Raw genomic sequence first — 22,801 nt, forward strand, 5'->3', positions numbered from 1 at the left:
CATAACCCAGTGTTCAGGCAGGTGGAGGACTTGCTCAGGGTCGCACCACGGCAAGGGGGCCAGCCTGGGGCAGCCCTGCTCTGCTCCCCCGGGGCCATTGTCTGTGTCCCTCCTTTGTCTGCATTGTGGGGAGGGAGCGGCATGGGATACAGGAAGTGCATTCTGAGTCTCCACATCAACATCACAGCCCAGAGAAGAGGCCACAGCATGGTGACTGGTGGTGCTCAGTGGCAGCTCTGTGCCACCAAGGGGCCTTCTGGCCTCGTTCCGCCTCCTGGCCCTGTCGGCACGGGGGTTGTCGTCACCCTCTGAGCACGCGTGGCCCTTCCTGGCTGCATGGCTGAGTGAACTGCAGCTCTGTGGTGTGCAGCGAGGATTCTGCTCGGTCGCTGATTCCAGTCCCTGGCAGCCTGGCCTGGTTTCTGGGGAAGTGCTGTGTGTACTGTTTCACCCTGTGTGGGCATATGCGGTGGCAGATTCCTCGGCTGCATCGTGGCCTGTGGGGCATAAGGATCTGCTCCATGGCAGGCAGGTACTGCCTGATCTTGCCCCCTCTTGGCTGCTGTGTCCACTCCTGTGTGACAGGGCTGGCACCCCACCTCCAGGAGGCCCCCAGGCCCCTGTTGGGTGCCCCCTCCCAGCTCCTTGCTGAAATGGTGTTGTGGGCCATGATGCAGCCAGCCTGTGTTTCAGATGTTGCAAGCATTCCAAAGATCAGCTTTTCCAAAGAGGGAGAGAAGTGTGGCATTTGTTTGAAAGGTTCTGAGAGCTGTTTTTAGCTCCAGCAGTTCAAAGAGCGCCTCTTGTTAATCAGAGGAATGTTCTGGCATCCCTGGGGTGGTCACGCTGGCTTAATTGGAACCCAGGCTGCTTTGAAGTCCTTCTAATCCTTCCGGAGCTGGGAGGAAGATTCCGAAGGCAGCAACTGTAAATCTGAAGTTTCTCCATTTTATTTACATGTGTCTGGGGACCCACGCCCCTCACTTCCCTGGAGCAGTTAAGCCTCGTTGTTGGCTGTGGACAACTGAGTGACATCTGGACTTTGTCAGGCTGGGCGTGGAGGCAGGCCCTGGCATGAGTTAGGGTGACAGCAGGGATTGAGCTGTGGCTGGGGACGCTTGGGGCATCTGGGCTTGCCACACGCAGCGTCCACGGCTTCATGTCTGCTGCCTTGCTTTTTTTTTTTTTTAAAAAAAAGATTTATTTATTTATTTTTATTACAAAGTCAGATATACAGAGAGGAGGAGAGACAGAGGAAGATCCTCTGTCTGATGATTCACTCCCTAAGCGGCCAAAATGGCCGATGCTGCGCCGATCTGAAGCCAGGAACCAGGAACCTCTTTCGGGTCTTCCACATGGGTGCAGGGTCCCAAAGCTCTGGGCCATCCTCCACTGCTTTCCCAGGCCACAGGCAGGGAGCTGGACGGGAAGTGGAGCCACTAGGATTAGAACCGGCACCCATATGGGATCCTGGACATTCAGGGCAAGGACTTTAGCCACTAGACCACACCGCTGGGCCCCATGCCTGCTGTTTTGTAAAGCACATAGCCCTCCCGCGCTGTGGTCTTTTGGGCAGCTGCAGAGGTGCAGGGTGCCCTTGGCAGCCATGTGCACTCCTCTGATACCTGCTACCCGCAGCGAACCGCCTCCAACTCTAGGAGAGGGGAGCAGGCACCACCTCAATCTGCAGGTGCAGGGGCACGGCCCCCTGTGCTGACACCCTCACACCCCTGTTGAGAGGGCAACCTTGTGTCACCCAGGAAGGATCCTTAAGTCCCTGCCAGGTGGTGCCCCTGCCTTCTAGACCCTTCTGTCAATGCTGAGTGTGCTCAGTTGGTGCTTTGTCAAACATCTCCCTGAGCACCTGTCAGAAGTGGCCCTCCCTGCTTTTTCACCGCTCACCACTTCTGCAGCCCTGCACTCCCAGCTCGCCCCTGCAGCCCTGCACTCCCTGCTCACTCCTGCAGCCCTGCACTCCCTGCTCGCCCTTCTGCAGCCCTGCACTCCCTGCTCACCCCTGCAGCCCTGCACTCCCTGCTCACCCCTGCAGCCCTGCACTCCCTGCTCACCCTTCTGCAGCCCTGCACTCCCTGCTCACTCCTGCAGCCCTGCACTCCCTGCTCGCCCTTCTGCAGCCCTGCACTCCCTGCTCGCCCCTGCAGCCCTGCACTCCCTGCTCACCCCTGCAGCCCTGCACTCCCTGCTCACCCCTGCAGCCCTGCACTCCCTGCTCGCCCTTCTGCAGCCCTGCACTCGCTGCTCGCCCCTGCAGCCCTGCACTCCCTGCTCGCTTGCCCTTCTGCAGCCCTGCACTTCCTGCTCGCCTGCCCTTCTGCAGCCCTGCACTCCCTGCTCACCCCTGCAGCCCTGCATTTATCTTCCATCTTAGGCCTGGTGTAAAGGCTATTGTGGACCCGAGGACTCAGGGCAGTGGCCATGGTCACGGGCAGTGTCCCAAGGCAGGGGCACCCCTACTTGGGTCTGGTTCTGCTGCAGGCGGGCTTGCCTCTCTTGCAGCACTTCGTGCAGCTCTAGACTTTGAGGTGCTAATGCCAAGGCGCTCTGCTGGAGACCAGGTGTTCTGGTGGCTTCACTGTGATGGGTTTTGTTCTGCACCTCTCAGCTGCTGAGACGCCGAGGCCACGGCCCACTGCTGTCCCACGCGGGCTTGTCCCTGCCTGTGGGCTGCCCACTGCAGTCTCCCTCGCTCAGTGTAGTGTGTTTCTGACCATCAGTGTGCACTGGACTGTGCATGGAGTGAGCAGTACTTGGTAATGCGTGGGACAAGCACCCACTCAGACACGGGATGGTGTGGAATGACCCTGTTCTGGTCACGGCTGTTTGGGTACAGACATCATTTTGTGAATGACAGTCACATTCCAGCTTAGCTTCTGTCACCTGTGCAGTGGACCCAGCCTGTGTGGGCAGCTTTCTCGCCCTGCTCCATGTGTTCCCACAGGAAGGTGGGGACAGGTGCAGATGGATGGCAGGGCTGTTGGGTCAGCATGGTGGTTACCGCTGTGGAGCTGTGGGCCAAGCTGTTGATGCTGCTTTCTTAAGATTTAATATGAAAGGGCCCACCACGGTAGCCTAGCAGCTGAGGTCCTCACCTTCCATGCGTTGGGATCCCATATGGGCGCCAGTTTGTGTCCTGGTCACCCTGCTTCGCCACCAGCTCTCTTCCTGTGACCTGGGAAAGCAGTAGGGGAGGGCCCAAAGCTTTGGGACGCTGCACCTGCTTGGGAGAATCAGAGGAAGCTCCTGGCTCCTGAGTTCGGATCAGTTCAGCTCCGACCATTGAGGCAACTTGGGGAGTGAACCATCGGATGGAAGATCTTTCTGTCTCTCCTCCTCTCTGTACTGCCTTTCCAAGGAAAACTAATAAACGTTAAAAAAAAATAAAGCTGAAAAAAGGATTTAATGTGACAGAGTGACAGAAATGAGAGAGAGAGCTAGAAAGGGAAAGAAAGAGAAGGGGAAGAGAGGGAATATCTTCCTTCCGCTGTTCACTCTTGAGGTAGTTGCCGCAGCCTGTGCTGTGTCAGGCTGAAGCCAGGAGGCAGGAGCCTCTTCCGGTGTGTGGCCTTGGGCCGTCTGCTGCTCTCCCAGGCCAGAGGCGGGGAGCTGGGGCTCCAGGCAGTAGCAGATGGGATGCTGCTGCCGGACTCTGGCACAGGCTCCAGCCTCTGTACTCTGAGGTGGAGTGCGCATCTTGACCACCAGGCCAGAGTTCTCAGCTGGAAATGCTTTGGAGAGCAAGTGTCACGTGTGTGTGGCCCTGTCCTCCAGAATGTGCCTTGGCCGCCTGTGGTGCTCGGGGCAGGGCCGTGAGCAGCCTGCCCGCTCCGCTCAGGCTCTGGAGAGTTCCGGGCGCTTCCTCCCACACAGAGATTCTCTCGACTGCTTGGGTGTTCTTAATTTTGTAAAAGGTGGAAGTGTGTTGCACACAGGAAGGAATGCCACCGGGGACTGACAGTCGACTGGGCTTGTCCTCAGGTTGAGAGCGACAGTGCCCTTGGAAGTGGCGTCCTCCCACCCCCGCCCCTCCCCCCATGACCGTCCACGCCGCGAAGCTTCCATGCTGTGGGGGAAGGCCCATGGCACCTGCTCACCTTACTCCAGGGAGGCCACCGTGTTTCCTGCCGAGCGTGCTTATTGATGTTGGCTGCACATGTCATTGCAATTACATAATTTAATTAAATATTATACAAGCTGATGAAAAATAAATGTGTAAAGAAGGCAGAGTTTCTGGGAAAACAAAATTGAAGACTTCAGAAAATCTCAGAGGAAAATTTGGGTGGAAAAAAATGTTGCTGTTTAATAAGGCAAGTGGACCATAAAAACTGAGGGGGAGACGCCGAGCCTGGCCCGAGCGCAGGTGCCAAGCTGGCAGCTCGAGCCGGGGCTGTGCTGGTGCAGAAAACTATGAGGAGGCTGTCAGTGGTGGGCACACGCACACATCGGTGGTGGGCACCCACAGGTTGCTGGTGGTCACACACACGTCAGTAGTAGGCACACAGGTCAGTGGTGGGCACGCGTTGCTGGGCACACATACACACGGTGGTGGGCACACACACAGGTCAGTGGTAGACACACACGCACGTAGGTGGTGGACACACACATACACATACTTATCAGTGGTGGGCACACACATGATGAGGAGCCCTTGCTGTTTTTTCTTTCTTTTTTAAAGCTTTATTTATTTCTATTGGAAAGGCAGGCTTACAAAGAGAAGGAGAGAGAGAAAAATCTTCCCTCTGTTGGTTCACTCTCCAAGTGGCCACAGTGGTCACAGTTGAGGCAATCCGAAGCCAGGAGCCCAAAGCTGCTTCTGGGTCTCCCATGCGGGTGCAGAGGCCCAAGGCTTTAGACTATCCTTGACTGCTTTCCCAGGCCACAGGCAGGAGCTGGATGGGAACTGGAGCATCTGGGACATGAACTAGTGCCCGTATGGGATCCCGGGGTCACAAGGTGAGGACTTCAGCCACTAGGCTGCTGCGCCTGGCCCCAAGCTCTGGCCTGTTTGTGCTTAGGATGTGCCAGGCATTTGTGACAGAAGGATAGACTTCTGTCTCCGTATGAAAAGGCGGAGCCTGCGAGTGGGTTGAGCAGGATGGCAGGCAGCCACTGGCACTGTGTCCTTGTGCAAGTGGAGGAATGGCCAACGACGCTGTCTTGTCTGCAGTGAGGATGTCACAGAGGGTCCCTGGCCGGGATGGCGGTGGGCTGATGGCGTCGTAGGGGCCGGGGTCGTACAGGCATGACTCTGTCCTGCTCTGTGAGTTCAGAGCCCTGTTCAGGATGGCCATCAGGACCGGGTCCAGGTCCTGTCCTGCCCTTGCCCGCACAGCCTTGCAGCATGCCCACCTGTTGGCCCTGATTGTCACATTTGACTCGTTACCGACCTGTGCTCTCTGCAGGGCTGATGGTGCAACCATGCGGAGAGCCCATCTCACCCGGTGTCCACGTTCCGGGGTGGACACACTGGCTGGACCCTGGCTCGGCAGTCCCAGGGTGGACACACTGGCCGGACCCTGGCTCGGCAGTCCCGGGGTGGACACACTGGCCAGAGCCCTGGCTCGGCAGTCCCGGGGTGGACACACTGGCCGGAGCCCTGGCTTGGCAGTCCCGCTGTGGCCCTACTATTGTGTTCTTGGACAGGTGGTGCCCGGCAGGAGCTTGCCGCTGCACTGCTGTCGGCCTCCGGCCGTGGCTCTTGCCAACTCGGTGCCACTGGCACTTGGGGCTCCAGCCAGAGCCAGGGCATCTGCTGTTGGGGCCTCGAAATAGCTGCTGCTGGGTCAGTGTTGCTTTTTCCCAGAAATAAATCAGTGGACAGACTCCCCATGAGCCTCCGTTGCGCTGTGTGCAGCTGAGTTCGAGTCCGAATTCAGCTGCAGATCAAACAGAAAGACCCTCCCCCGCGCCCCCACCCCTGCCGCCCACCAGTTGGGATGAAAAAGGCCTCGCAGCTGAGGCCGGGCTTTCAACAGCAGCTGTCGTGGCTGGGCCGCGGCTGGGCCGTCACCTCCCTGTCATCCTGAGTGCCTCCCCCTGTAGCTGTGAAGTGCAGGCTTTGGAACAGCTCTGCGGGCTCTATTTTTAGGCTGTGATGGTGCTTGGCCCGAAGCCGTCGAGCTGCCAGTACTTAGCTGGTCCCCAGACCACCCTTGGTGAGCATTCATGAGCGCCTTAGCACACACAGGTCACAAGGCTTCCGGAAAAGAAGTACTCCTGCTGCCAAGTAGGAGCCTGGGCCCCTGACTGGGCTCGGACTGGTGGGGAGCGGCCCCTGCAGGTGCACTGCCTCCCGTGGGCAGCGCCTGAGTCCTCTGGACCCTCCCCCTGGGTCCTCCCCGCCCTCCCCCCCCAGTCCTCTGGGCCCTCTCCCTGGGTCCTCCAGGCCATCCCCCTGGGTCCTCCCCCTGGGTCCTCCGGGCCCTCCCCCTGGATCCAGGTCCTGGCTTATGCCACATGGTCAGACCCCAGCCACTGTCGCTGGCAGCTTTTTTTTTTTTTAAATTTTTATTATATCATCACCACCCCAACTTTCGAGCTAACCAGTGGGGCTAGAATATCCACAGGGTTTGGCCCACACATTCCCCACAGAATCTACCCCCCAGATATGGTTCTCAAGTGCTAGTTATTGTAATGGCCCTGCTTAACGTGACCCTTCTCCTGATCCATCATCATGTCAGGTAACAGGATATGATACTGCTGGACGAGCCCCGAGCCGTAGCTGTTGCATGGACTGGTGTTTGGTGGTCAGCATTGTTCAGATTACAGGTTCTACAAAAGAAGAATTCCTGTCTTTAGGATTGATTTCATGTCCTAGAAGCATAGTGGGTTCAACCTGGAGCTACCTAAGCAGCGATTCAAAGAACCAAAACCCCAGAGGTCCAGGCCGGGCGGCCAGCAGGCGGAGCCTGGCACCAAATGGCACATTGGCCGCCCGGGGACAGCTCTCCATGTGCACATTGTGGCCGTTGTCTGGGATCCAGGCATGAGACGCCCCGTCCTGAGACCCAGCAGCAGCCGGGAGGCTGCTGGAAGTTTAAACTCCCAGGCCCAAGGTCGCACCCCTCCCCGATCCCAATCACCGCCCAATGAGGGCAGCGGGTGGCCCAGTCACAGAGACCTCCCCCCTTGGTGTATTCACCCCGAAGGCAACAGCCCCAGAGCCCGGGCAGGCCTGGGGACAGCTCGCCACATGCACATGCCACGGAGTCCGGGATGCCAGCAGAACGAGAACTGGTGATTGTGTGCCCACCATGGCAGTTCCCACAGCTAGAAAATGCAGTTAAAAATGATGGCACGAGGGCAGGTGTCAGTTGCTGGGGTCGGGACACCTGCCCCCTGCCAGCATGCACCATGGGGAGCAGCGGGTGGTGCCCCCCCTGCCAGCATGCACCATGGGGAGCTGCGGGCAGTGCCGCGGGCGGTGCCGATGGGGGGGGGCTTTAGCCTGGCCAGTCTTGACTGCTGGAGCCATTTGTGCCGTGCGCCAGCAGGTGGGAGAGCTCTTTGTTTCTTTACCTTTCAAACAAGTAAGACAAGTTTTTTAAAAATGCTTTGGAAGACTTGATCCTGACTTGGGAGTGTTCATGGATGTTACTCGTTTTCTCTCGGCTTGTTGAGCTCAGAGACCCGAGGCAGCCCTCGGAGGTGGTGGCAGCAGCAGTCACGGCACGCTGGGCCTGGTGCCCCTCCATGTCTCAGGCTCAGGAGCGTCTTCCGCACTTGGCTTGTCTGGAGTGCGATGTGCGGCCCCCGGGCTCTGCCACCCGGGAGGTGGGTGCAGAAAGCCTCGCAGAGCAACTCTGGGGACGAGGCTGATCTTGTAGCTGGGGTGGGGCTGTGCCACAGGAGGAAGGCTGTGGCTCCTCTGTGGCCTGGGATGGGGCTCCAGGTACTCCTCAGCAGGACAGAGTCCTGGGGGCGTGGTGCCCGTGCAGAAAGACGCACCAGCAGCATCCATCAGCATCCATCGCAGCGCCCAGCAGGTCTGTGCAGGCCAACCCTGGCGCCCTGGTGCGGTGGCCAAGGCAACTTCGTGGCAGGAATGCCTTCGCTGTGTTGAGCAAGGCTGGAGACGGAGCTCTGGGGAGGAGCTCTGAGGTGCAGGCTTCCCTGATGTGGAGTTGGGGCACAAACGAGCCCTGGGACATTTGCTAGTGGCGCCACCCGGCTTCCTCAATGTGTCTGGCTGTAGCCTGCTGCGAGTGGCCCCTGCTGAGGCTAGCCCAAGGACACGCTGACTTGGTGACCACTAGCTGTGCTGTACCTCTGAACCTCTCCACTGTGAGGCTGTGACGGGGCTCACCTGGGGCTTGGGGCCTGCCTTGCCATTGCAGGATGCTGGGGAGAGGGGCGTTGTGCTGTGGGCCCGCACCTTGCAGTGGCTGGAGAGAGGGGCGTTGTGCTGTGGGCCCGCACCCTGCAGTGGCTGGGGAGAGGGGCGTTGTGCTGTGGGCCCGCACCTTGCAGTGGCTGGGGAGAGGGGCATTGTGCTGTGGGCCCGCACCCTGCAGTGGCTGGGGAGAGGGGCGTTGTGCTGTGGGCCCGCACCTGCCAGGGCTGTTGGTCCACTACCTGCTTTGCCTTGCTCTGCACAGGTGAAGTGAACTCAGGGCTTCCAGGGGTCACGTGTCCCTGCTTGTGGGCATGCGTGGGCACAGGCATGGTCAGCGTGTGCTGGCCGGGTCTAGCTGTGGCTTTGTCTGGGCCTGTGAGCTGTGGGCTGGGGGTTTTCTGCTGCATTTAGGGTACAGCTGGAGCCTTTTGGTTGTCTCTCTCCCACAGGACTCCAGAAGACCTTTCCAGGTTCATTGTGGAGCTGCAGCAGAGAGAACTCGCCCTGAAGGACAGGAACAGCAGCGTCACCAGCAGGTACGCTGTGCCCAGTGGCCGAGCCGTGCACCTGGTCTGCCTTGGGAAGGTGGGATTTGAGGGTGGACATTGCCCGTGTTCTTGCTGTGTGGGGTGGCACTGTGGTCCTGACACCCCACCATGTCGCCACTTAGGCTCTGCTGGCCCAGCTCGTGCCTTGTGTTGTCCCACTGTGTGGGCTCTGTGAGACCTGGTCTTGGTGCTGGGGTTCAAATGTGTGAGGGCTGTGCTCTTCGGGTGGCGTTGCACAGCTCTGAATGGCGTATCACAGCCCGGCAGAGAGCTGGCTGGGTGGCTTATGGCCTGTACCAGGCCGTCCTCCCAACCCGAGATGGGCATCCCATCCCATCAGTTCTGGCATGACCCCGAGTGGGCAGATTTCAGAGTCTGGCTCCCCAAGCCTAATCCATCTCAGAGGCCAGTGACAGGATTGTCACCCCCCTGTGGCCTGCGCTGGCTCTAGGGTCCGTGTGTTCTGCTGGGCTGGAGGGTAACGCTGTCCGCATGGTGTGTTTCTTGCTGTTGGGGTCTGCGTGCGAGGGCCTGGAGCTGAGACCTGGTGTCTTCTCGACAGCCCCCAGCACAATGCTTTGCTTCCCAGTACCTATCTCTTAGCAGGCCGGGGGCTCCCAGGAGCGGCTTCCGAGGCCCAGGGAAGGTCCAGAACTGCCCACTCTCCTGGCCCTGCGTGTGCCCTGCAACCTGAAGTGCTCATGTTTATTTTTAAAAAGTATTTATTTATTTGAAAGGCAGAGTTAGAGGTCTCTGCTGTTCATTCCCAAGCTGCCTCAATGGGTCGACTGATTTCTGGAGCCACGCGCTTCACCTGGGCCTGTGGGGGGTGGGGTGGGAGGAGCTTATGTGGATCAAATGCTGCTGCTTTCCCAGCTGCGTTAGCACGGGACTGACTTGGAAGTGGAGCAGATGGGAATCGAACTCACACCCATCTGGAATACCAGCTCTAGGGGCAGTGGCTTAACCTGTGCTGCCCTGCTGGCTCCAGCTCTGAGTTTTGTTCAGAGTTACCCAGCTTACTGTGAGGCACCTGTCCAACCGCATCCTCACTGGCTTTGGTGGAGGGCAGCCTGTTCCTGAGTCGCTCATTAGCAATACTCAGGGTGAGCTGAGGGTGCGCGTGCCATCTGGGGACACTCGGTGTGTCTTGAGCTGAGGGTGCGTGTGTCACCTGGGGACACTCGGTGTATCCTGAGCTGAGGGTGCGTGTGTCACCTGGGGACGCTTGGTGTGTCCTGAGCTGAGGGTGCGTGTGTCACCTGGGGACACTCGGTGTGTCCTGAGCTGAGGGTGCGTGTGTCACCTGGGGACACTCGGTGTGTCTTGAGCTGAGGGTGCGTGTGTCACCTGGGGACACTCGGTGTGTCCTGAGCTGAGGGTGCGTGTGTCACCTGGGGACACTCGGTGTGTCCTGAGCTGAGGGTGCGTGTGTCACCTGGGGACACTCGGTGTGTTCTGAGCTGAGGGTGTGTGTGTCACCTGGGGACACTCGGTGTGTTCTGAGCTGAGGGTGCGTGTGTCACCTGGGGACGCTTGGTGTGTCCTGAGCTGAGGGTGCGTGTGTCACCTGGGGACACTCGGTGTGTCCTGAGCTGAGGGTGCGTGTGTCACCTGGGGACACTCGGTGTGTCCTGAGCTGAGGGTGCGTGTGTCACCCTCGGTGTGTACTGAGCTGTACGGGTGTGTGTCTGAGCTGAGGGTGCACCTGGGGACACTCGTGTGTCTGAGCTGAGGTGCGTGTGTCACCTGGACTCGGTTGCGCTTGTGTGTCACCTGACCTGGTGTCTGACTGAGGGGCGTGTCACCTGGGGACACTCGGTGTGTCCTGAGCTGAGGGTGCGTGTGTCACCTGGGGACACTCGGTGTGTCCTGAGCTGAGGGTGCGTGTGTCACCTGGGGACACTCGGTGTGTCCTGAGCTGAGGGTGCGTGTGTCACCTGGGGACGCTCGGTGTGTCCTGAACTGAGGATGCACGTGCCACTGGTAGCATGCCTGGGTTTTAGGCTCTGTCAGGAGCTACAAGGCGGTGACCAGATAGAAGCGACTTGGAGCAGTGGGTGATAAGGCTGGTGGCTTCTGCGGCCTGAGGTGGCTGTTGGCACAGATGTCCTGTGCAGCATGGGGATGCCCAGGCCCCAGTGATTTCCTTAGTCCTCTGCCCAGGCAAGGGTGGCCTTCCCTGCACAAGCGGCTCAGTTGCTACTCTGCAGTGGTTAGTCATGTGGGGTTGGCACCTGGGCATGCAGGGTTCTAGGGAAAGGTCGTGTGGCTGTGACCACAGCTGGAGCCCCTGGTGTCCTGTGTGGGCTGCCCTTCCCAGCAGACAGGGCCTGGCCTGGGAGCTGTCAGCCACAGCCTGGCCCTGTGAAGGAGGGACGAAGGGCCCTGACAGTTTATCAGCAGCCCTAGGAGGAGTCCCTTCCTTCCTTCCTTCCTTCCTTCCTTCCTTCCTTCCTTCCTTCCTTCCTTCCTTCCTTCCTTCCTTCCTTCCTTCCTTCCTTCCTTCCTTCCTTCATCTCTCTTATTCATTCATTCATTCATTGGAAAGGCAGATCAGATTTACAGAGAGAAGGAGAGACAAAGATCTTCCATCTACTGGTTGACTTCCCAAATGGCCACAATGGCCAGAGCTGAGCTGAGCTGAAGCCAGGAGCCCCTTCCAGGTCTCCCAGGAGGGTGCAGGGTCCCAAGGCTTTAGGCCATGCTCTACTGCTTTCCCCGGGAATTGGAGCAGTCAGGACATGAGCTGGCGATCATATGGGATTGTGGTGCTTGCAAGGTGAAGGTTGAGCCCTGGGCCGCTGGCCGGGCCCAGGCCTTAGGAGCGTGTGGCGATGTTGGGCCGTGGGCACTTCAGTGGATGTGAACATCCTTGGTGATAGAGAGGACTTCTGCTTTTGGAGCGTTACAGATGATCTGAAATCAGACCTGTGACATTTGCATGGTGTCCTCTTCCTTCTTCTTTAAAAGGACACAGAAGGAACTCAGAAGGAGTGAGAGCTGGCCGTGTCCTCCTCCCCCAGCGTGGTGAGGTCCTGGCTGTGGCCGCTGTCCACCTGCGTGTGGGCTGAGCAGCTGGGAGTGGAGCCCTGCCGTGGTGGGTGCACGTCTGAGTGGATCCTGAGCCAGACCCGGAGACGGCCACGGTCACTCTGTGGAGAGGAGACTGCGTTTCTGCACAGCTCAGACGTGTTCTCAGGAGCGTGCAGTGAGGCCTGCTGCTCGGGGCATCTGCCCCCGGGGACTGGGCCACACGGGGCGGGTGGTCTACATCTCAGAAGGGTGAGGAGGGTGGTGGTGATGCTGAGTGTGGGGAGAAGTGTAGGATTCTGTGGGCATGTGCTTGCACCAGGCGCTGTGCCAAGTGCTTCCTGTGCCATGTCTTTGTGTGACCCTCCAGGGAGCTAGAGCTGCCCCCTGAGGTGTGACAGGTGCTCCATGCCCAGGTTGAGCAGGAGGAAAGAGGCTGCCCTCCAGGCCGTCAGGCACCTGTTTGTGTGCCTCCACAGAGATCTTGGTTGGGACATTTGTGGGTGCACTGCCTTCTGCCGGTCCAGAGCCTCATGTGCCCCTCCTCAGGCTGGAGGTGGCCCTGGGACTGAGTGGCTACAGCTCTTGCCTCTGGCCTCCTGTGGTCACTGAGCCTTCTGGGCTCAGATCCAGAACTGTGCCCCTGTGCAGCTGCTGCAGCCCCTGCGGCCAGTCTTAAGGGTTGTGTTCCGTCGTCTCGAAGGAGCCGTTTGCCAGAGGCCACCTGCGTTACTCTTGCCTGGGAGCCTGCGGTGCTCCCTGCTCCAGCTGGCGTTGGCTGGTCTTCCTGTGGTGCTCCCTGCTCCAGCTGGCCTTGGCTGGTCTTCCTGCGGTGCTCCCTGCTCCAGCTGGCCTTGGCTGGTCTTCCTGCGGTGCTCCCTGCTCCAGCTGGCCTTGGCTGGTCTTCCTGCGGTGCTCCCTGCTCCAGCTGGCCTTGGCTGGTCTTCCTGCGGTGCTCCCTGCTCCAGCTGGCCTTGGCTGGTCTTCCTGTGGTGCTGCTGCTTGGGGCCCTGGCTGCTGTCGTGACAGATGGTGCTGCTATGTGAAGAGCACTCAGGAGCATGTGCACGAGATAAGTTCCCGTGCCCTTTCCCAGTCTGTGGTAGTGGGGTACACGTGGTTGGGCTTTCCTGGCAGTGGCCAGCTGAGGTCAGTGGGTTGCGTCCTCCCGGTGTGTGTGTGTCTCCTCTACTCCCTGGGTTCTTGGCCATCCTCTCAGGCTGTCCACGAGTTTGAGGACTCCTCGTCCTGTGTGACTGCTCTCCGGCCACCAGCGGCCAGGCAGGCCAGCAGCGTGTGTGTCAGGTGGCGCTGGCTGCCAGCTCGGGCTGCCTGTGTTCGTGCCTTGGCTCTGTTGTTGTGGATCTCACTGTTGTCAGAGGATGTACCTGGCCTGTCTGTGTGACATGCAACGACTGTCCCCCTGGAACAGGAGGAGCAGCTTGCTCTCTGCAGCTCACATCCAGGCTTGCAGGTCATCATCGTCATCCCTGTTTTGAGGAATTGGGATGAACTGGGTACTTCAAAATGCTCATGAGAAAAGGGAATTTGAAGAAAAATTGATTTTGGTTCAAGAGAATTTTGGTGTCTGTGCATAGATACTTAATATTGTGTGTTCTTCATCGGGGACCTGGGATGGGTGGGAGGCTGGGTGGGCTACTCCCTTTATCTCCCCCTTTACCCCAGATAAATGTGGAAATAATAGTCTTACCCACTTTTCTGTAGCCCTTGAACCTTTGTGCCCTAATTAATGAACTGTGTAAAGATCATCAAAAATAAAGAAAAAAGCTATTGTGTGTCCCTGTGAGCTTCGTGAAGGCACCCGATGTACATGGTTGGCCAAATTTGATGTGTGCTGAAATTCTGTTTCCCACGTGCTTTTGGAATGCTCTTGTGACATGTCGGCATAGTTAGGTACAGTTGGGGTGAGCTGGTTAGTGGTGCTGGCCCGAAGGTCTGCGATGGGGCAGGTGTGTGCCACAAGGGCCAGAACCCCTGTGGGAGCTACCCTTCAGCTGCACTCTCCTGTATGGGCGCTGCGTCTAATCCCAGAAGCCCTGCATCCCACCCAGTTCCCTGCTGTGGCCTGGGAACGCAGCAGAGGACAGCCCAAAGCCTTGGGAGACTGGGAGGAATCATCTGGCTCTTAGCTTTGGAGCAGTGTGGGTCTGGTCATTATGGCCATTTGGGGAGTGACCGTTTCTCTGTCTCGCCCACTATCTCTCTGTAGCTCTTTCAAGTAAAATAAATCTTAAAAAAAAATAATAAAAATAACACATCCTTTGGGTCTCCTGTTAGAGAGCTTCAGTTCAAGCCCTGATGTCTTTCCTTTGGAGTCAGCTTCCTGTCTAGTGTCCGTCCAAGGGGGCAAGGTCAGGCATCTGGGTCGCTGCCACCTATGTGTGATAGGGGGATTGAGTTCCCAGCCCCTGGGCCTTGTCCAGCTCTGGCTGTGGCGGGCATTATTGGAGACAGAGTAGTTCATCAGATGGAAGACCTGTCTCTCTCCATTGTTGTTCCTTCTGTCTTTCAGATAAATAAAGTTAGAGGAGAAGGGGAAGGGCTTAGGTGCCAGGTGTGTGGAAGGTGACACAATGGTGAGTTAGCGTGCTGCTCAGGACCCTCAGCTGGTCATCTCACACGTACGCATCTGGTGCTAACACAAGTTAACAAGCTGAACCAGGGGCAAGCCCACCTGTTTCCAGTAGACTGTTCACACTCCACGGTGACTGTCCCCACACTCCTCGGTGACTGTCCTCACACTCCTCGGTGACTGTCCTCACACTCCTCAGTGACTGTCCTCACACTCCTCGGTGACTGTCCCCACACTCCTCGGTGACTGTCCCCACACTCCTCGGTGACTGTCCTCACACTCCTCAGTGACTGTCCTCACACTCCTCGGTGACTGTCCTCACACTCCTCGGTGACTGTCCTCACACTCCACGGTGACTGTCCCCACACTCCTCACTGACTGTCCTCACACTCCTCACTCCTCAGTGACTGTCCCCACACTCCTCAGTGACTGTCCCCACACTCCTCGGTGACTGTCCTCACACTCCTCGGTGACTGTCCTCACACTCCTCGGTGACTGTCCTCACACTCCTCGGTGACTGTCCACACACTCCTCACTGACTGTCCTCACACTCCACAGTGACTGTCCTCACACTCCACGGTGACTGTCCCCACACTCCTCGGTGACTGTCCTCACACTCCTCGGTGACTGTCCCCACACTCCTCGGTGACTGTCCTCACACTCCTCACTGACTGTCCTCACACTCCTCAGTGACTGTCCCCACACTCCTCAGTGACTGTCCCCACACTCCTCGGTGACTGTCCCCACACTCCTCGGTGACTGTCCTCACACTCCTCACTGACTGTCCTCACACTCCTCACTGACTGTCCTCACACTCCTCAGTGACTGTCCCCACACTCCTCAGTGACTGTCCTCACACTCCTCGGTGACTGTCCCCACACTCCTCGGTGACTGTCCTCACACTCCTCAGTGACTGTCCTCACACTCCTCAGTGACTGTCCTCACACTCCTCGGTGACTGTCCTCACACTCCTCAGTGACTGTCCTCACACTCCTCAGTGACTGTCCCCACACTCCTCGGTGACTGTCCTCACACTCCACAGTGACTGTCCTCACACTCCTCACTGACTGTCCTCACACTCCTCACTGACTGTCCCCACACTCCTCAGTGACTGTCCCCACACTCCTCGGTGACTGTCCCCACACTCCTCGGTGACTGTCCTCACACTCCTCACTGACTGTCCTCACACTCCTCACTGACTGTCCTCACACTCCTCGGTGACTGTCCCCACACTCCTCAGTGACTGTCCTCACACTCCACACTCCTCAGTGACTGTCCCCACACTCCTCAGTGACTGTCCCCACACTCCTCGGTGACTGTCCCCACACTCCTCAGTGATTGTCCCCACACTCCACAGTGACTGTCCTCACACTCCACAGTGACTGTCCTCACACTGCACGGTGACTGTCCTCACACTCCACGGTGACTGTCCTCACACTCCTCAGTGACTGTCCTCACACTCCCCGGTGACTGTCCTCACTCACACAACGGCTGTTCCTGGTTGGGGCCTCATGGCACAGTGCCCCCTTCCAGGTGACGTTTGTCCGTTGTGTGCTGTTTGTGCCCTCCCAGTCCAGCCCACCTCTCCCCTGTTACTGTATATTCTGTATGTCTTTGCCCTGTTCCCTTCTGAAGAACCTGGAGAGTGTCCTCTGTGTCCACCAGCTGTCAGGTGCTCTAGTACGTGAAGGGACCCTGTGCCTTCCTCTTGGCCTCACTGGCCCTGCTGGCCCCACATGGTCTGGGCACCCCTGACTGATGCCCTTTCCTTCATCTTGCTGTGGTGAGCACATCTGTACTCTGTTTAGGTTTTCTGTTTAGTTATTTGAGATGCAGAGAGAGAAAGATGTGTAGCAAGAGAAATTCTTACATTTGGTGGTTCACTCCGCAGATGGCTGCAAGCGCTGCCTCCCAGGCCTGTGAGCAGGAAGCTGCATGGGAAGCAGAGTAGCTGGGACACTGGAGGCAGCGTGGCGCAGTGTGCGGGTGTCTCCAGTGGAGGCAGTGTGGTGCAGTGTGTGGGTGTCTCCAGTGGAGGCTGTGCAGTGCAGTGTGCAGTTGTCTCCAGTGGAGGCAGTGTGGTGCCCCCAGAATCCTACCAGGCTCCCCTCCCTGCTGCTGGCCTCCCCCAACTCCATGTGGACATGGCAGTTGGGCTCTGCATGAAGCTCCCTGTTGGCCCACTCTGTTCCCAAGTGTCTGTTGGCACAGGTTTGTGTTCCCAGCTTGTGCTAGTGGGCCCAGCATGGTGCACCCTGTGACTCCCGCCTCAGGGTGGGTACGTGATCACCCTGTTGTAGGATGTGCCCAGCCTGTCCCCTGACCGAGAACTCTCATTCTGCCCCGAGCATGCCAGCTGTGTTCCGTGTCTGCTTGTCCCCCCTGCCTGGGGTGCTGGTCCCTCCTGGCCATAAGAACTGTCATCCTTGTCCCCTGGGCTTTCCTCCATAGGGGTGGGCTCTGGGTGGGGCATGACAGGCAGGCCAGTTCTCTGTCCTGGACACGTCTACTGGGTGAAATGCCCTTGCTCCTTTAGACAGTCCACTGGCTGCCTGAGAGCCGAGCAGCCATGGTGTACATGGGCAGTCCAGCAGGTATCCTTGCGAGTGGCTGTGGGGGGAGCATGGCACTTCCATCTACTTGTGCCCGCTCCCTCATGGCTTGCAGGGTGTCCTTACAAATGGCTGAAGAGTATGGATGGGTGTTCTGAGCCTGTGCCTATTCTGCACCCCTGGGACACCTGACAGGTGTCCCTTCAAATGGCATTTGCAGCTTGTGTCTGTTCTGTCCCTCCGTGCCTCCTCCGTCCCTTACTGGCTTGGCCGGCGGTTGGTGATGATTTAGTCGGTGCCTTGGGTTTCTGGCAGCTGCTGCACAGAGGCTGCCTTGGCTCCAGTCCTGGCTATGGTGTCTGTGAGCTCAGAGCCACCCACAGCATCCTTGCTTCCGCAGCCAGCCAGAGCCCCCCACAGCACCCCAGAGCACCTGTGGCAGGTGAATGGCTTGAAACTGTTAGCATGGTGTCCCACTGGAGGCCAGCTTTCCTGTTTGCCCTGAGTCTGAGTGATGGGCTGGCTGTGTTCCTGTCGGTGGTACCTGGACACTGCTTTCCCGTGCCTGAGGGAGTGGAGGGAAGGCAGTGTCCGGCTTTGTCCAGATGCTGGTAGGTAGGTGTGACTGCAGAGTGCCAGCTGCTCCTTGGGTGAGCCCGGGCCTAATGCTGGGCTCGAGGGCGGGCTGCGGGAGGAACACAGCTGGTCCGTCGGGGGGAGAGGGGTGCAGGTTCTGTGTGTGTGTGCACCGTGTGTGTGCCTGTCAGTTCACAGGTGTCCTGAGCACACAGCCGTGGAAAGACTTTGTGCGTGTACACAAACACATCGTGACGAGTGGGACTGCTGATTCACACCCATGCTCTGTGTGTTGGGCACAATGGCATTGAGACAGGAAGGACCAGCTTTTGGCACCCAGGAGGGAAGCCTGAGACGGCCAGACCTCAGCTCTGGTATATACCTGGTAGTGCCCGTGGAGGGGCTTGGCTTGCGAGCCAGGCTCTGAGCTGCTTTGGGCAGCTGGGGTGGTCTGGCTGGCCATGGAGCTGCTGGGACTCTTCTGGCTCATTGCCCCTGTGTCGGCTCTTCGCTGTGCACAGCCCCAGCGCTGAGGCCAGGTTGCCTCTCGGGAGCTGGCTGCAGAGTGGCTGCTGTGTCTGCCAGGTGTGCTGTGCTTGGTGCAGTCTCTGTGGGAGTCTCGTGCAGAATGTGTGGGGTCTGGGGGTGCCTCTGCCCTGGGTACCCGCTGGCTGACCTCCTCTCCGGCAGCCCTTCATCTCAGGCAGCTGCGGGGGCTTCTCTGTGTAGAGTTGTTGGCGTCTTCCGTGGCTGCATAGCTGTGGATGGGAGCAAAGTGGCCTGCAGGGTTGGCCTTCCAGGACGTTGCCTGGACGTGGGGGCTGGCACGTGCATTGACATAGATCGAGCCCGTTCACGTGAGGTGTGGTGACAGTCGTGCCTGTCACATGTTCAGGATGGGGCTTCTGAGCCTCCCAGGATGTGTGCCTACAGCTTGTGGATGAGTCTGCAGCTCCAGGGCTGTGCAAGTGCTCAGGGCCGGGGCGTGCCCACGGCCTGTGCAAGTGCTCAGGGCCGGGGCGTGCCCACGGCCTGTGCAAGTGCTGAGGGCCGCAGCGTGCCCACGGCGTGTGCAAGTGCTGAGGGCTGCAGCGTGCCCATGGCGTGCTGCAGCCAGCTCAGTTGGTGTGTTCTGCTTCCGGTCGGTCCTTGCAGCAGGGGCTTTGTCCAGAGAGGTGGTAACTGCATATAGGTGGATCCAGGAGTTTGGGGGTGACCATGCTGCCCGACTGTGGGCAGGCACGGTGCCCCTCTTCGAGGCCTCAGTCCTCTGTGCCCCCGTAGTTCCTGTTGCCAGTCAGCGTGCTGTCTCCGCACACATGGCAGTGACGTCTCTGAGGTGTTTGGGGAATGTCAAGGCCAGGGTGATGAGCCTGCTCAGCTTGAGTGGGCTCTGCCTAGGGCTGTGCTGCCTCCCTCAGCCACAGCACAGAGCCCAGGAGGGCCGTCGCCTCTGGGCTGGCTCTGGCCTCGGGCTGCTTGGTGTCCACTTGTCGTGCTGAGAGCAGCGGCCTCGGCCTGACTGACAGACTGTCCCCGAGCTGTGCTGTTGCGAGGGCCCGGTGTGTGTGCGGGCAGCACTGGGCTGTGGACTGCATGCCTGTAGACCAGGCCAGTTCCCAGCCCTGGCAGCTGGTGGTCGTCAGAGCAGCCAGGCCCAGAGGGAAACGGTTTACTGTCCTTGATCGCAGCCATCTAAATCGACATTGACAAGTTCACAAGCACAGCAAAACCCAGGATTTTTCCCTGACAAAAACTGACTGACACACAATTTACCATATATTTTTTGATCCAATTCATTTTTGTCAGAAATTTTGTTTTTGTCAGGTATTGTCGCAGAGGGAAGGCACTCAAAGCAATCCAGTTTCCCCCGTGAAAAGTGTGTTGGTGGGCATGTCCCCTGCTCCCCCGTGAGACACACTCCTGCTCCCCGTGAGACACACTCCTGCTCCCAGTGAGACACACTCCTCCCCGTGAGACACACTCCTCCCCGTGAGACACACTCCTCCCCGTGAGACACACTCCTGCTCCCCGTGAGACACACTCCTGCTCCCCGTGAGACACACTCCTGCTCCCCGTGAGACACACTCCTCCCCGTGAGACACACTCCTCCCCGAGAGACACACTCCTCCCCGTGAGACACACTCCTCCCCGTGAGACACACTCCTGCTCCCCGTGAGACACACTCCTGCTCCCCGTGAGACACACTCCTGCTCCCCGTGAGACACACTCCTGCTCCCCGTGAGACACACTCCTGCTCCCCGTGAGACACACTTCTACTCCCCGTGAGACACACTCCTCCCCGTGAGACACACTCCTCCCCGTGAGACACACTCCTGCTCCCCGTGAGACACACTCCTGCTCCCCGTGAGACACACTCCTCCCCGTGAGACACACTCCTGCTTCCCGTGAGACACACTCCTCCCCGTGAGACACACTCCTGCTCCCCGTGAGACACACTCCTGCTCCCCGTGAGACACACTCCTCCCCGTGAGACACACTCCTCCCCGTGAGACACACTCCTCCCCGTGAGACACACTCCTGCTCCCCGTGAGACACACTCCTGCTCCCCGTGAGACACACTCCTCCCCGTGAGACACACTCCTCCCGTGAGACACACTCCTGCTCCCGTGAGACACACTCCTGCTCCCCGTGAGACACACTCCTCCCCGTGAGACACACTCCTCCCCGTGAGACACACTCCTCCCCGTGAGACACACTCCCTGGACACTCCTCCCGTGAGACACACTCCTGCTCCCGTGAGACACACTCCTCCCCGTGAGACACACTCCTCCCCGTGAGACACACTCCTGCTCCCCGTGAGACACACTCCTGCTCCCCGTGAGACACACTCCTGCTCCCGTGAGACACACTCCTGCTCCCCGTGAGACACACTCCTCCCCGTGAGACACACTCCTCCCCGTGAGACACACTCCTCCCCGTGAGACACACTCCTCCCCGTGAGACACACTCCTCCCCGTGAGACACACTCCTCCCCGTGAGACACACTCCTCCCCGTGAGACACACTCCTGCTCCCCGTGAGACACACTCCTGCTCCCCGTGAGACACACTCCTCCCCGTGAGACACACTCCTCCCCGTGAGACACACTCCTGCTCCCCGTGAGACACACTCCTGCTCCCCGTGAGACACACTCCTGCTCCCCCGTGAGACACACTCTCCCGTGAGACACTCCTCCCGTGAGACACACTCCTCCCCGTGAGACACACTCCTCCCCGTGAGACACACTCCTCCCCTGAGACACACTCCTCCCCGTGAGACACACTCCTGCTCCCCGTGAGACACACTCCTGCTCCCCGTGAGACACACTCCTGCCCCCGTGAGACACACTCCTCCCCGTGAGACACACTCCTGCTCCCCGTGAGACACACTCCTCCCCGTGAGACACACTCCTCCCCGTGAGACACACTCCTGCTCCCCGTGAGACACACTCCTGCTCCCCGTGAGACACACTCCTGCTCCCCGTGAGACACACTCCTGCTCCCCGTGAGACACACTCCTGCTCCCCGTGAGACACACTCCTCCCCGTGAGACACACTCCTCCCCGTGAGACACACTCCTGCTCCCCGTGAGACACACTCCTGCTCCCCGTGAGACACACTCCTCCCCGTGAGACACACTCCTGCTCCCCGTGAGACACACTCCTCCCCGTGAGACACACTCCTGCTCCCCGTGAGACACACTCCTCCCCGTGAGACACACTCCTGCTCCCCGTGAGACACACTCCTCCCCGTGAGACACACTCCTCCCCGTGAGACACACTCCTGCTCCCCGTGAGACACACTCTCCCGTGGACACTCCTGCTCCGTGAGACACACTCCTCCCCGTGAGACACACTCCTCCCCGTGAGACACACTCTCCCGTGAGACACATCCTCCCGTGAGACACACTCCTGCTCCCGTGAGACACACTCTGCTCCCCGTGAGACACACTCCTGCTCCCCGTGAGACACACTCCTCCCCGTGAGACACACTCCTGCTCCCCCGTGAGACACACTTCTGCTCCCCGTGAGACACACTCCTGCTCCCAGTGAGACACACTCCTCCCCGTGAGACACACTCCTCCCCGTGAGACACACTCCTGCTCCCCGTGAGACACACTCCTGCTCCCCCGTGAGATGCATGTTGATGGACACACTCCTCGCTCCCCAGTTCTGCAGGGTTATCCCTTCATTTCTAACCAGAGACAGGGGGAACGCTAAAAGTGTCAAGAGTGTGGGTGTGAATGGAATACCAGCTCTCCCACCAGCCTGGCACCCCCCGTGCCTGGGCAGGACAGGTCCATTCCCGGCTCTGCCATCGGTCTGGCATCCCCCCACCCCCGTCCCTGGGCAGGACAGGTCTATTCCCGGCTTTCCCTTTATGATGGAGCTCGTGGATCATGTCAGTCTCGTGATGGAAGACCCACGGGGGGAAGAGTGATGTTGCCACAGTCAGCCCTCCCCAGTCTTGGAGAAGCTGCCGGTGTTCCTGGGGCACCTGGGCGCTCCGGGCAGTGGCACTGGTAGTGGTGGCAGATTTGCATCTTTGTTCCCTGTGCACCTTGCACGTCCCAGCGGCTAGGCTGTCCTCCTCTCCCCGAGTCGGTCGATTGTGTCGTGGGTCTCGGCTGTTTAGGCGACACAGCCACAGATCAGAATGTCATGGGCAGCAGCCTCTGCAGTGTTGGTCTTCCCTGTGGCTGCAGCGCCAGACCATGAGAGCATCTTGCCTGAGCCGCTGCCCCACAGTCTGGCTCAGATGTTGTCCAGGATGGCTGCATGTGGCTCTGGCCATTGCTGGTCCAGGTGACGCTCTGGCCAAGGTCTGTTTGATCTGGTCCTGTTGCTGCTGTCTGTTGGATTTCATTCTTAGCTGACGATCCCCTGGACAGGACTGGACAGGAATGCTAGGAAGTTGTCTGGCCTCATCGCTGGGCAGCACACAGCTGGCCCGCAGAGCTAGCCGTGCAGCGGCTCCTCTCGGTGGTGAGTGGCTGCTGGCTCACACGGCCTTCCTGTCCACTGGCCAGTGTTCAACTGCGGTCTTCCCCACAGTGATACCACGTACTTTAGCACATGAGTTGTGTCCTCTTCGTCCTCCAGTGTCCCTGTGGTGGAATGCAGGGCTTCCCTTGCATCACTCATT

At 59.1% G+C, this 22,801-nt stretch overlaps 1 protein-coding gene across 3 annotated transcripts in view; it reads left to right on the forward strand.

Annotated features, from left to right (window-relative positions):
- MAD1L1 (mitotic arrest deficient 1 like 1) overlaps nt 1–22,801 on the forward strand; it is a 175,184-nt gene that overhangs the window by 38,771 nt on the left and 113,612 nt on the right. For all 3 annotated transcript variants that reach the window (XM_040990056.1, XM_040990058.1, XM_040990057.1), the window contains exon 10: nt 8,803–8,889. In XM_040990056.1, coding sequence (XP_040845990.1) covers nt 8,803–8,889 — 87 coding nt within the window. The remainder of the gene's footprint in view (nt 1–8,802; nt 8,890–22,801) is intronic.

Source organism: Ochotona curzoniae, unplaced genomic scaffold (assembly GCF_017591425.1).
Source record: "Ochotona curzoniae isolate NIBS_2020 unplaced genomic scaffold, NIBS_Ocur_1.0 contig_54, whole genome shotgun sequence".
Classification (NCBI taxonomy): domain Eukaryota; kingdom Metazoa; phylum Chordata; class Mammalia; order Lagomorpha; family Ochotonidae; genus Ochotona; species Ochotona curzoniae.